The sequence below is a fragment of the Apteryx rowi genome, unplaced genomic scaffold (assembly GCF_003343035.1).
Source record: "Apteryx rowi isolate R43461 unplaced genomic scaffold, aptRow1 scaffold_150, whole genome shotgun sequence".
Lineage (NCBI taxonomy): Eukaryota > Metazoa > Chordata > Aves > Apterygiformes > Apterygidae > Apteryx > Apteryx rowi.
Genome location: NW_020447753.1, coordinates 800,936 through 814,251, shown reverse-complemented (window position 1 = coordinate 814,251; position 13,316 = coordinate 800,936). Strand labels below are relative to the sequence as shown.

The window sequence follows — 13,316 nt, the reverse complement described above, 5'->3', positions numbered from 1 at the left end:
GCTGCTTCGGGGACTGCGGGGCTGGCGTGAGCTTGCTGTCCGGTTCCGCTGTCAGTCTTGAAGTACCAAAATAAACTGAACTTTGTACTTCGCCTGCGAGGGAGGGGGATGTTTCATGAATGGGGAAGCCTGAGTCCTGTGGGTGAGGTGAGTGACTCTTGCAGCGGCATGTCATGCTCCTGGTAGGAGTGAGGGGAGAGCTGAAGTTTCTTACAGTTGTCCTTTTTGCCGGCTGCTAGTTTGCAGTGTTTTCCCCAGAGGGCTGTGCTGCTTCCTGTGAGGTCTGAYTGAGGGTGGGTTCAGCACATTTCTGTCACAACGCTTGTACCACTGGTGTTGCAAAAAAACAGTAAAAATGAACTTTTTGTTCGTGTAGGCAGACCGTATGTAAATAAGCTTGGGTTTTTAAATGCAAAAATCATAACTGATCTAGTTATTGGAGAAATTTGCTTAATCTTTATTAGTTTTTATTCTGCTCTCATCTTTTTTCCCCCCTTTTTATATATTCTACCCATTAAGTTGGATCAATATGTTCCCAAATGTTCTTTTTATTTAAAAGGAAAGGTTAAAAAGAGGACAGCTGAAGGATGGATAGGTATTTCTGTTTAACATATTCTGGAAGGGGAGAGGATATAACTAGTTAGCTCTGCTTGAATGGAGTAAGTAGATGGAGCATAAGATGAAAATTGTCTTTCCATAATGAAATCGTGCAGCTGAATTTTACAGCTACTTGAGGTTTGCGCTGTAGCTTGCAAAAATTTTGGAAGGTAAATGACATCCCAAATGGGATTGGACATAATTTTTTAAATCTTAAATTCGTTTTTACTATGTCAAATGTATCTGGTTTCCAGTTGTAAACAAAATATCTTTGAAAGTGTTAACACATACTATCAGAACATGCCTTTAGTCTTTTTTTTTATGTTAGCATAGTTTCTTTACTTGCCTTGTTCATTTTTCTTTTACATTCAATGACTCTGAATAAGAAGCTTTTYTGCTAGTTTCAAAATAATATATAGCACATTATATAGACATTATGTAATATCTATTTACAGTGATACTAGCTGTCACTCGTGGGTTTTTTATTATTATTATTATTTTAAATACTCATGTTAGTAGGCAGACTGTATTTGATAATATCTGACCTGGTAAGTCCCATAATGAAGTGCAGCATCATGATGACTTAGAAGCTTGGATCTAGAAGTAGTGTACCATGTTTGCATGATCTTAGGTGTGGTTTTTAGCTCATGTACTTAGTGTTTATAATCTGGGGCACAGCACAATATGATGCTGTGTAATGCTTCCACACCCAACAGGACTTGTGTCCAGTCAGCCTGGCATTTCTGCCCTGTCTCCCCAGGGCTTTTGATTCCTTTAAAACCTGAAGAGCATGCTTGGGTTTTCTGCACCTGCTGGCTATAGCTGTGTCCTCAAAGGCACTAGCCTGGATCTGATGCAACTAAAATTTTAGGTCATCATCCATGTCTAAATGCTCTTTTAAAAGTCTGAATGATAAAGCTGTGAACTTCTTAATGGCTTTTTTGTCATGCTAAGTTGAAAAAGTAGTCTACCATATGGGATAAGAATGTCTTCTATTTGCTTTTTCATTTATAAAATGCTCTGCAATGTAAGTGGTGATGATTTAGGACAGAATCAGAACTGTAAGTTAAAATTTTAACTCCTGGAAGAAAACATTCATTCACTCTTTTGGTGAAGTGTTTTGCCATATGAGAAACAAGGATGATGAGCCTCTTGAATTCAGACACAAGTGATTCAGCAGACTAAACCGCCTTTAATTCATACAAACTCACTTTTGTCAGGCCTCACTTGGTTTTGAGGGGCAAACATCTATTTACATAATGTGGCCCCGTTCTAATACATGAGTTACCTTGTGCCTTTCCTGTCTGGAGTACCTGTAACCATATATATTTCTCATCATATAGTGATGACTGCTCTTGAATGGCTTCAGTTCTTAAGAGAGTATTGGTATAAGTAGATCAAGTAATGCTTTTTGTTATGACTTTCTACTGCCTGCCACTTCTTCAGAGACACCCAAGATTTTAGATCTATACACTATGACTGTATAGAGATATGAGTGTCTTACACTGATGTGAACTCACGCTGCTGACGAAAGAAGCTGCTTTGGTCACTTAATTCCTTGTTGGTGTAAGCATTTGTGTGACAGCAAGTGAACCGGAACAGGACACTGATCTGAAATAAAACTAAGCTAGGCTCTTCTGCTCTTCCTCCTTTCTGTAGCTTGGTGGAACTGTTTTGGCAGCTGTACTGAATTAACATTTATGCATGTTTAAAGCCTATATCTTTGCCTCCTTTGTGCTTGCTTGCTTCTGAGTAGAAATCCAGGCAACTTGAAAAGTAGAGTGACTGTACTGCAGTGATGTACAGTAGTGGCTTTGGAAGATTTACCACCTTCTAGCAACCCTCCCCAGTAAAGGGAGAACTGGAGCTGAACGCTCTTTCCAAGGGTGTGTGTTGAGCCATTGTAATTTCATTCTGTTGTGCAGAATGTAAGAAACTTTTCTCATGCAAAGTATGTTATAATTATTTCAATCCGTCACCCTGTCATTGCACTAACAAAGGACTACTTGATGCTTATTTCCATTATTCAGCAATATTTCCTGCAAGAGCTGTGCTGCATAGGTCTTTCATTCTCCTACTTTTCTTCCTCAGCATGCTTCAAAAAATCTCCCATGCTCAGCAATATCATACAATGTGTTCATCATGTGTTACAGTGCTTTGAGTACGTTATCACTGCACGAATGTTTTAATATTCTTCATGTTGATTTCCAAATCCCTAGCATTGCAGTGCTTCCTCATACCCTGCAGACCTGTGTACAGATGTGCTGAAAATTGTAGGCAGCTCTTTGGAATATAGAGGTTCAGCTACACACTAGACTTCATGGTTAAGGCATTTGAAAAACCTGTTTCCTTCTCAGTAAGGAAYGGGTTCCCTGAATCAGATATAATAGGCAGATTCCTTGTACTTTGTGAGCCCTGACATTTAAGCTTTGTGGATCAAAACTGCGCAATAGACAAACGTTTCTGCCAGTTCAGGATATTTTGTTCTGAAATGTCTTTATTTGACAGAGTTTGATATTGAACTTTTACAGGGACTTCTAAGATGCTGTTTTATGTGTGTTGTTTTTTTTTTTTTAAATCTGCCTTTGCAGGAGCTGACAACAGCCTTGGAAAAGAATCCAGATGATGCTGAATATTACTGTCAACGAGCTTACGCTTATATTCTTCTACAGAAYTATGCTGGTAACAACTTTAAACTGATAATCCCCTTACAAGTGTATTATGACATATTCTTTACAGAAGATGTCTTAGATCTGCAATTAATACAGTAATAACAGAAATTTGTTACCTATAACTTAATTGGCAGTTGTTACAGTTAGGGTATACTTTTGTGGTTTTCTTCATCTTTGTTTGCTTTGTATCTGCAAAACTATCAATGAATTGGTTACTCTGCAGTCCTAGATTTCCCTTTGATTTTTAGCACAGGACTATCTGTGCAGCTATTTTTTGGTAGGCTTCTCAGGTAGGTTTTAGACTTGGTGTTGTAAACGTTTTCCGGCCTTGTGTGGTCTCTTGGCTGAGACTGAATTCTGTCATGGTAGGAATGTGATAATTTAATATTTTTCCTAGGCATTATTCAGTTAATACTAAAGCTTTGGTCTAATCATTCTTTCCATTGTAAAAGTGACTTACAAATCAGATCGAAGTAGAGGATTTGAATAAATGAAAGTCATGCTTCGTCTTGCACGGAGCTCCATAGGTGAGTGAAGGGATCATCCATATCAGTTGTGGCTAAATTTAATTCAAGCAGTGTAATTTGTGTGTGAGCTAAGAAAACTAAYGTATTTCACCTCAAAAATTTTTGACTACAAAAAGACTCGGACAGTTTACTCCTTTTTWTAACTCATTAATGTTCCTCATCTGTAAACTAACTTTCCACAGATGCTGTTGCAGATGCAAAGAAGTCTTTAGAACTCAACCCCAATAACGCTATAGCTTTTCTCAGGAAAGGGTATGTATCTTATATTGTGCTTTGGGAATATTGTAATAATTTCTAGGGCAATACTTATATTTGAATTACAGCTCTATACAAGGTTTTTGCAACACAATGAATGACCAAATTTGATGCTATACTACTTGTAACACATCTGTAATGAAGCTGTGGTTTAAAAAAAAAAAAAAACATTATTAGGATTTTTACCTTGAGTTTGAGCTTGTTATCTTAACATCCCAGCAATTTCAAAAGCAGAGTTCTGTGGCAATTTATATTCTTAAGTTTGTAACTTTAACCAATATAGTACATAAACTGAGGATGTTATCTTCAGAATGTGGATTAGATTGAAAAGTAGTTACTGATTCTGTGTGGTTTTCTTTGTATCAGGTTAGGTGAATATCATATGAAAAACTACACATCTGCTTTAGAGTCTTTCAGAGAGGGACAGAAATTGGACAGTAAGTATTAAAAGTACTTATGTGCACAATACTCATTTACTAATAAGAGAAAAATTCCTRTTGCTTTAGCTGAAAGGGAGGACCAAGYTTTTTTGTGTTTTTGTTTGTTTGTTGTTTTTTTAATGAGGAATGAATGAATAGATGTCCTACTTGAGATATTTGGAACAGGTGTGGCTTTTGGGAAGTTTGGTGCAATTACTTTATGACAGTATAAAACAGTTTAAAAATGTGTATCAAAATTCTTAGCAACTAGTAAAAAGGTTTTTTTGCTTGATAATGATTTTGAAATCATTTTTTGCTTAATAAAATGAGGATCTTAAAAAATAAATGGTGACAGTGGTGTAGCAGTGTCACAGAAAAGTTACCAAACAGAGCAGGTTTGTAGCTGGAATTTCTTAGTTGTTACACCCTTTGGTGGACTGGTTTTTATAAAGAGCATGCAACTTGATATGCGTTTGAACTGACAAAGCGATTTCTTTCTTTTACTATTTACAAAATGGCTTTTTACCTTTTTTGTTAGATTATGCTTAATTACAGAAGCTTTTTATTTATTTTAAGTATTGTCCTTGTGCATGTTCTGGTTTGGGGAGTGTTAGAGCTTTTTGACAACCTGACTGAGAACTAAGAAAGAAATTGTTCAATACAGAAAGCTTTGATAGAAGGTACAGGGAAGCACAGAACGAAGCAATTGCGAGATGGTTATAAGTCTCCCTCTCTTCCTTCCTATCCACCACTAAAATAAAATCCTCACTTCCTTCCATCCTCTCCCTTCCCAACAGCGGAAAGAAATGGTRAGAAAAATACCTTGAAAGTTACACAGAACAAAGTGCACTGATCTGATAAGCATTGTCACAGTTAAGATCTTTCTAGTACATTATCTTATCTTTAACAATGTCTGGGACCTGAAACTACAGCCAAAAGGTAATTATCTTGCCTCTGCCAAATAAGCGATTGCTCCTCTGATCTAAAACTGTGGTTCCATGGGAGCATCAGATAATTTAAGTGCTTGCTGCCAAGTGATCTTGCCCCCTCTCTTTTGCTTGTTAATCCTTTTTTTCAGTGCATTAAGTCTGCAGAAAACTACTATTTTTTATATTTTCCCCTGGATTACTGTGCTGAAATTAGCCCCCTGAAGGGTCTGACTGCTGAAGCCAGCAGAAGTGAAGTGGTGGGACAGTGGTGAGATGGAGGTTGGAATTGCACCAACTGGTATTTGTGAGCTTAGGCTGCTGTGGAAGAAGCACTAGAGCGTAAGAAACTGTTTGAAGTCCTTCCAGTTTTGGTAATTTTGATAACTAGATAGTCTTTATCTCCAGTTGTTTGTATACTAGAAATATCRAATGCATCTTCGGAATCTAGCCAAATTCACTATTTAGCATCTTCCTGTGAAAGGAAGTGATGCCTTCCAGTGATTTCTGTAGCTTTCTTTGCTTGGTAGGTAACTTTTCATACATCTCAAAACTTGTTGCCCCTGAACTTAATTGAATGACTAATCACTTTGGTCTTACGTTAGTGGCTGACAAGGCCAAAAATTCTGTTTTTTATATTCTTGCCACCCCAAGCAACCACTGCTGATTTTGATTTTTTTTTTCTTTTTTTTTTCTCATGAGTGTGGATTTTGTCACCTTTCTAGTTTGTTRGTTGGAGTTTTTCTCCCAAAATGCACAAACTCCAGCCAGAGTGTTGCTTTGTTTTAATTTTGTTGAACCTCACATTATGTTTTAGACTGCAACAGCACACTGAGCTGTAGATGTCTTGGTAGATGAGTCAGTGGATACCAGGTTTCTCTGAGTGATATTTAGCTAATTTAGAATCACTAAAACAGAACCTTTTTATTTTATTTGCCTTTGTTTTGCCATTTACCCAGTTAAAGCATTTCTGAAGTTTCCCAGTCCTTCCTGATTATTTTACTGTCCAAAGCTTGTTTCTGCTGTGCTTCTTGCATCTCATTACAAAATCTTATGACCTACTGTGAGATTAGGAGTCTCCTGAAGGTTGTCTTTAAAATACAAATTGTTAGTTGAGTCTCATCCATGTATAATCTAATCAACTCACAAATTTATGCCAATACAGAATTTCCTTTTGCAGTTCTGTGGAATGTTTACTGGATCCCAGGTGAAAAGAATTGTGAGCGTAAGGATTTTTGGCAAAACAGTTAACTTCCAGTTAAATGCGGCTAGTGCAAAATGAACAAAGCACAGTGGGAAAATTAGCCACATTTCACTAAGCAGGTGATAAAAGGAGATGATTTTCACTGTTGCTGCCTGGTAGCGAGTTCCTGTGGTGGGGAATTCTTTGCTGGCAAGGCTGGTTTCTTTGCTTCACAAGGGGGCAGAAGTACACTGTGACTTGTTTCTGTTCCTTGCTGATACAAGGTCTGTTTTAAGCCTTAATCAGGAACACTAACAGAGATGAGCTTCCTGCTTGTGCTTGTTACTGGTAGGACTGACATGCCCAGGGTACTACAGCAAGCTTCCCATTACCCACCTACAGTGATGTTTAAATAGGACTTGACATGATGGATTATTGAGAGGACAATGTTTCTGTATTTCATCAAATAAAATTAGGAGATGAGATCTCTCTCAATCAACCATAAGACTAGGTACACATGGATTTTTGGAGTTCAGTAATTTGCCTTAGATTGACAAAGCAGTGTGATCTGTTATTCTTCAGCACGTTATATGGATTTTGGATAATTATACTGGAGAAACTGTCTTGCCTTTGCTGTGACCACCTAGTGAATTTTGTGAAGGTGGAAAGTATCAACTTTTTAAAGAAGCATCTTATTAGGTGTTTTTTTGTATTCTAAAAGTTAGTAGTTTTAGTAAGTGAAGATAGGCCAGACAGTTTCCAAACTGGAAAGCTACTAATAAGTTTAGTTATTTGGAGGAACAATGCAATTATAGAGTCAATTTTCCTTTCTCTCAAATTATAAAATATGCTGGGAGGCAGTGGTTGGTGGGGGTGATCTTTTAGGAGAATAGGGCAGATACCTGTAATAGAAAGGTTTGGTGTCTTGTTGTGAAACAGTCTTATCGTAGGCTATACTTTAAAGATGAAAATTCTTGCTGCTGAAAGTCTGAGGCTGGATCAATGTAGACTTGACTCAGTTTGTCTTTGCTTAGGTTCATGATCCTATTCCATTTCATTTCCCTTTTTATTTGATAAATTTTGCTTTCAGGTTCAACACTTTGGGAAGTTTTTTGGGGGATATGGGGAATAAGTTTTAAAATTATAAGAGTAATTTAGGTTGCAAGGCAGCTCTAGAGCTCATCTGGTCTTATGCCCTGGCCAAAAACAGTGTTAACTTTGAACTTGTGTGAGTTTGCTCAGGGCCTTCTAGAGTTGATTTCTAAATATTTCTGAGGATGAAGATTTCACGGCTTCTCTGGGCAACCTGCTCCAGTGTTTGAGTACTCTTTTCATAAACARTCTTTTCATTATCTAATCAGAATTTCCTTTGTTGCATCTTGTGTCCTCTTCCTCACTTCCTTTCCCTGTACACTTCTGAGAAGGGTCTGGTCCCGCTTCTATAACTACTACTTAAGTAGTAGTTATGAAGGCAACCATTAGATTCCCTCCTCCCTTCCCCCAACAACATTCTGACAGTTAATTTTGGAGAATTCTTTGTGAAAATAGTTATTGTCTTTTCAGAATTTACTAAGATGATGGAAAAAATTGTTACCAGTGACTGTATTGTAATGTCAAGACAACCATATTCTTACTTGCATTTTTATCTTTTACTAACAGCATTTGAGATATTACATAAAATTTATGTAACTTACAATATAGGGAACTTCTAGAATGATCATTACGGATGGCAAAAGATGAGGGAAGAGAGAAATAGTACTGAGGGGTGGGGTAGCAATTTTAAGACCTAAGGCATGCCTTAAAATTTATGAACACTTTATGTTTGAGGAGGTCAATGTTAATAGGTTGCAGGACCCCAGTGGAGCTGCATTTGGCATAATGGGCATGTCTGCAGGGCACTGTTTTTTTTCAAGGAYCGTGTTCAAGCCCTCTGCAGGGAGATTGGCTGTAATTTCCCTGTATTGTATAAAGACAAAGATTTAGCTATGGGTAAAAAAAGCCACAGTGTTACTGACCAGTTACTTTCTTGAGTATCAAAGCTTTTTCTGGGATTTTTGCTGACAGGATTAGATGATCACTCTTACGCTACTACCTTTTTAGTTATTTCATTTCATTCATTTTTATCTAGGAAGTTAGCTTGTTGCTTCTTGTGTATCAAGGTTTTACTAAACTTCTTTGTGATTTTTCACTCACAGTGTGAAGTTGGCACCTATGTATTTCTAACACCCCTGAAGCCTTAGATGTGCACATAAACTGTGCATGAAACCAACAGGAGAAAAAACTTGGTGCTTGTGAAAACTTTCACAGTTTTGGACTGTCCTTGGGACAGGCTAGCTGTTCTGATACTTTCCTAGATAGGAAGTACGTGGCTGAATGTTTGGGAAAAAAATAATTTGAACAATAATGGAAATACAACTGTAAAATAGTACTACTTGCTTTTGGAACAGTTATAGCGGTTAAGCAAACTAGAAACCAATAGGTAGATTTGGGTCAGTTTGGACATAATTTAATGTTCTACAAATTAGTTTAGCTTAATTAAATACAAGGGAGTTAAATAGACTTGTGTTAAAATACTTACAGCTTAACTGGAGTGATCAAGGTTACCAGAAGATATTAGGAAATAATACCATGATTTAATAAATTGGTGCAAATTTGGGATGAACTTGTTCCAGTTGGTAGTTGTGATGAATTGTCCTTTGTGCAATACATGTAGTGCTTGAAGAGTTTTAATGTTACTTTGCGTTTGGTCTCTTCTAGAAGTAGATCATACCTTTACTATTTGGATTAAAAGATGTGAGGAAACACTAAATGGTAAGAAAAACAAGCAATTTACTTCATATGGGGTTTGATATGCCCTGTGCTTTGAAACTCTTTCATGTTTTGAAAGATTTATGGCTTACCTCTTATTTAGAACAAAGGCAGTTAAAAAAGTTCATTCTTCTGTTTAACTTTTGTTTCTCTCACAGTATGCATCCTGAGCTCTTCTACACTTTACTTTGAAGGAAATTCATATTTTGTTTTTAATATAATTAGCCATGACAGAAAAGTACATATTTGAAGTTCAGGCCATCAGAATTAATTTTAATTTGCTTTCATATATTAATGCTAGCTAATTTTTATATATATATATATATTTTTATATATATATATATAAAAAACACTGGAAGCATGTTTGTTTTCTAAAAGCTGGAGTTCTCAACATCAAAATGAGTTTTTCAGGTCTCATAAAATGTAAAGTTGGAAAGAGCAGTTGAAATTTGGGGATTTTACTTCAATTCTATTCAGAGATTGCCTTAGGTGCTAATTGCTGCTCTGGTGCAGTGTCTTGGTAGTCAGTATGTACCTATTATGGTTAATTGTCCTTTCATGAGTATTACTACCGGTTGACATCCCTGGCAGTGAACTCACCGTGCTTCAACTGTCTGTGAATTTTAATGAGGTGTAGCAGAATAGCAGGTTTATTTCTTCCCTCTGCCTCTTGTGACTGCCTCACACCCCTGCCCCCCCCCCCCATATTATGCACTGGAGAATATGACAGTAGAAATATTACATGTTCATGTCAACTTATTGACTAAAAACCAAGCAGAGAAGAGTCCTTCTGTTTGTGTTATGTAGGAATATATAAACTCATGATACTTTTCACCAGAGTTCTTTGTTTGGAAAAGTAAGATAAGTGATTGGCAGGTACAATCTTATTTTGCAACAAGTTATCTTGGTTGAGAACTTTCCCTGTCATCTCAAGGAAAGAGGATATAATGCATCTGTTTTGCTAATGCTGCAGTCACTTTTTGTAGTGTTTTGTCTGGTTCAACTAAACTGTCCTGTTCTGTCCTGAATATTCATTCCTCTATTTTCAAGAGATTTTCTTAATTCTCCTTTGGATATTCCAGCAAAAAAATCAAAACCTCTGGTTTCTTCATTACAACTTCAAATTCTTCTTTCATATAGTTTTTGTCACTTGTTAGCAGAAATATCTTAGAAAAAATGTTTAAAAGAAGAAATACTGAGCTATAGTTTGAATTTTAGTATTACAGTGTATTTAAGGTCATATGAATGACTTTAACTCTGCCTAAATTCCATCTCATTCCCCTACCGTGTTTGCCTAGCATGAGACACAAAATTGATGAGAACTCTGTCCTAGTAGTATGAATGGATGATAAACTTAATAGACTTGCAGGAAACCATTTTTTTAAAAACCTTTTCATGTTTAATGTGGCCTTACTTTCATTTAAACAAAACAAACAAACAAAGAAACCCACCCGGCCCCCCTCCCCTTCCTTCTATATAGGTTTCTGGTAAGCAAAAGAAAGTGTAATGGAAAGTTTTTTCCTTCTGTTAATCAGAACATGCTTTGTATTATAGTTGTTTATTTGCACAAGTTGCTGGTTGAAATGGATAGCATGAAGAAAGTCTGATTAAAGTTAGAGGGTCATAAAAGCAAAAGGCTGGAGGTACAACTGGCTAGCTGTTACAGAACAGGTTAAATGTTAACTCTTTTACTGTTGAGGCTGGGGTAAATGCAAAATATTTGGAGTAATAGAATAAAGCTAGAATAAATATGTCATGTAAGTTTAATATGTTTTTCTGAAAGTGTAACTCTTCTATTCTTGCAGCAGTATCGCAGACTGAAGTGGTAAGCTGTTTCCTTAATATGTTCTGCTTCAATTATTTTTTTTGTTGTTAAGCTAKAGCATGCTTTTAGACTTCAGTGGCTTTTTACAACTTCCAGGCTTTAAAATATTTTTTTTCTACTGCATAGATTTCTTAAGATTTAATTTTTCTCTAAATACCTGTTTTTTGAACCAAGAATTTGAACCCTGAAGACTCAGGAATAGCATAGAAATCTGGAAATTACTGTACAGGTATTTTATTAAAGCCAATTTTAACTTTTTCTTGCTGTCTGCAGCCTAACTCAAAAAACTAAACAGCTCATCTTGTCAATAAATGTCACAATTTTCTTGTGACTGCTAGGAAGTAACTTTTTTTTTTTCAGTGTATGCAAGTAGTATGTGCAGACTTGTTTTCTACTGTAACTGGTTCAGCTTTCAGTTTTCTTACTCTTTGAAGCCTTCAGGAGTGTCAGAATTGATTTGTTTTTTAGACAAAATGGGAAACTTATGTTGGGTGTTCTCCTCTTCTCAGAATTCCAATTTTAAATCTTAAAAATAGAAACGACGGAGGAAACTGTACAGAAAAGGTGATAGGTATAGGCAAAGACAAATAGTACAATTAAAAGGTTTTTAACATAAAAATTTTACAAAGGAAACCTGTGACAGATTTGAGACTTTTAGATGAGCAATATAGCTACTGTGTCTTTCAGGTATACTTCTTACCTAGGAAGAAAATGAGTTGAAACTGAACTCTACCAAAATGTCTGACCTGTATATTGTAAAATGTGTTAAATAAGTGCTTTGTCAGTCATTGACACTTTTTTTTTAAATCTCATCTGGAATAAATGGCTAGGAGAATAGTGAAGAACTTTATCTTTGTTTGTAAGTTAATACACATATGTAAATCAAGAAAAGGGCAACAGACAAAAAGAAAATGTTCTGTGTCTTTGAAATGTACTTCATGATATTTTTTCRCTTAACGCTGATGTAACTTTCTTTCCAATGTATTATGCTTCAACCAGAATATACAACAGCAGCCTCTACCATCAAAGATCAAGTAAGTTGACTTTARCTTTATTGTGAGAATTAAGATAATATATAACTCTTCTTTCCTGACTCAGGCATTGGAGAGGCAAAATAGGCAACTGCCACTTTCTGAAGTTACCAAAAAAAAAAAAGTGCTACAGTTACTAAGTGAAATGTTTCTTAAACAGTGTCATTGCTTTCATTCAGATTGATTTGTACTTTCAAGAGAATGCTCCACTGGGAGAATAGGGAATGGAGTAAGCATTCTGGCTTCTGTTTCTAATTCTCATGCTGAGCTTAATTCAAAGACTTGCCTGTATACTTAGTATATGTAATGTTTTGAGATGCTTTTAAGATCCTTAACTAAAAAGTGCTGTTTATTATTTACAGAAGGCAAACAATATTATGAATTGGATGAGAAAATAACCTAGTTCTGATATGCTTCTTGATTAAAAAATGATTCTTTGTTCTTTAACTACTTACCTTGTCAAGTCTGCAAGTGCTTTGTTAGAGGAAGGGGAAGAAATCTAATTTTATRTGTCATCTTTCCCCTCTAAATTACACAATGTAATATTCCAGCTTCTGGTTTTTTTGGTTTTTTTTTTTTACATCTTCTTGCAGTCAGTTTTTCTCTCTCTTTTTAAGGTATGACTGGTACCAAACAGAATCTCAAGTAATTGTGACTATCATGATCAAGAATGCACAGAAGGATGCTGTCAGTGTACAGTTCTCAGAGAGAGAGGTGATTTGTGTTGATTCATTGATATGCATCCCTGGATTCCATAGGATGTAGTTATTAAAACAATGAGCAGTCTGCTGGAATAGCATGAAAAAATAGTACAAGTGATCTTCCATCTGAGTATTTGTTTGTATGCATGTATGTTGCCACAGCAGAGTCCATAGGATACAGACAAGCTATAACTTGWATATAAATCCTGGTGTGCATGCTGCAAAAGGAGCATCTGTTTTCGAGCTGCCTGGGTGTTTGGAAGGGTTTGGGGAAGGACGTGATCTGAACTTAAAATGTTTGAGTATACATGCACCCAGAGTATGAATGGGCAGAGACAAGGTATTTTAAAGAACAGTTATGCATAATGTATC

The 13,316-nt window shown here is 36.2% G+C and overlaps 1 protein-coding gene across 8 annotated transcripts in view; it reads left to right on the top strand.

Moving 5' to 3' along the window:
* Positions 1 to 13,316, top strand: part of SUGT1 (SGT1 homolog, MIS12 kinetochore complex assembly cochaperone) — a 29,625-nt gene that overhangs the window by 519 nt on the left and 15,790 nt on the right. For 3 of the 8 annotated variants that reach the window (XR_003252366.1, XM_026058957.1, XM_026058963.1), the window contains exons 3-10: positions 101 to 147; positions 3,189 to 3,279; positions 3,979 to 4,048; positions 4,418 to 4,488; positions 9,337 to 9,390; positions 11,193 to 11,212; positions 12,212 to 12,246; positions 12,861 to 12,957. Coding sequence is in view for 7 of the 8 variants with exons in the window: in XM_026058957.1 (XP_025914742.1) it covers positions 101 to 147; positions 3,189 to 3,279; positions 3,979 to 4,048; positions 4,418 to 4,488; positions 9,337 to 9,390; positions 11,193 to 11,212; positions 12,212 to 12,246; positions 12,861 to 12,957 (485 nt within the window). In the remaining variant the exon portion in view is untranslated. The remainder of the gene's footprint in view (positions 1 to 100; positions 148 to 3,188; positions 3,280 to 3,978; positions 4,049 to 4,417; positions 4,489 to 9,336; positions 9,391 to 11,192; positions 11,213 to 12,211; positions 12,247 to 12,860; positions 12,958 to 13,316) is intronic. The other 5 variants (XM_026058958.1, XM_026058960.1, XM_026058959.1 and 2 more) reach the window with 5 other exon arrangements.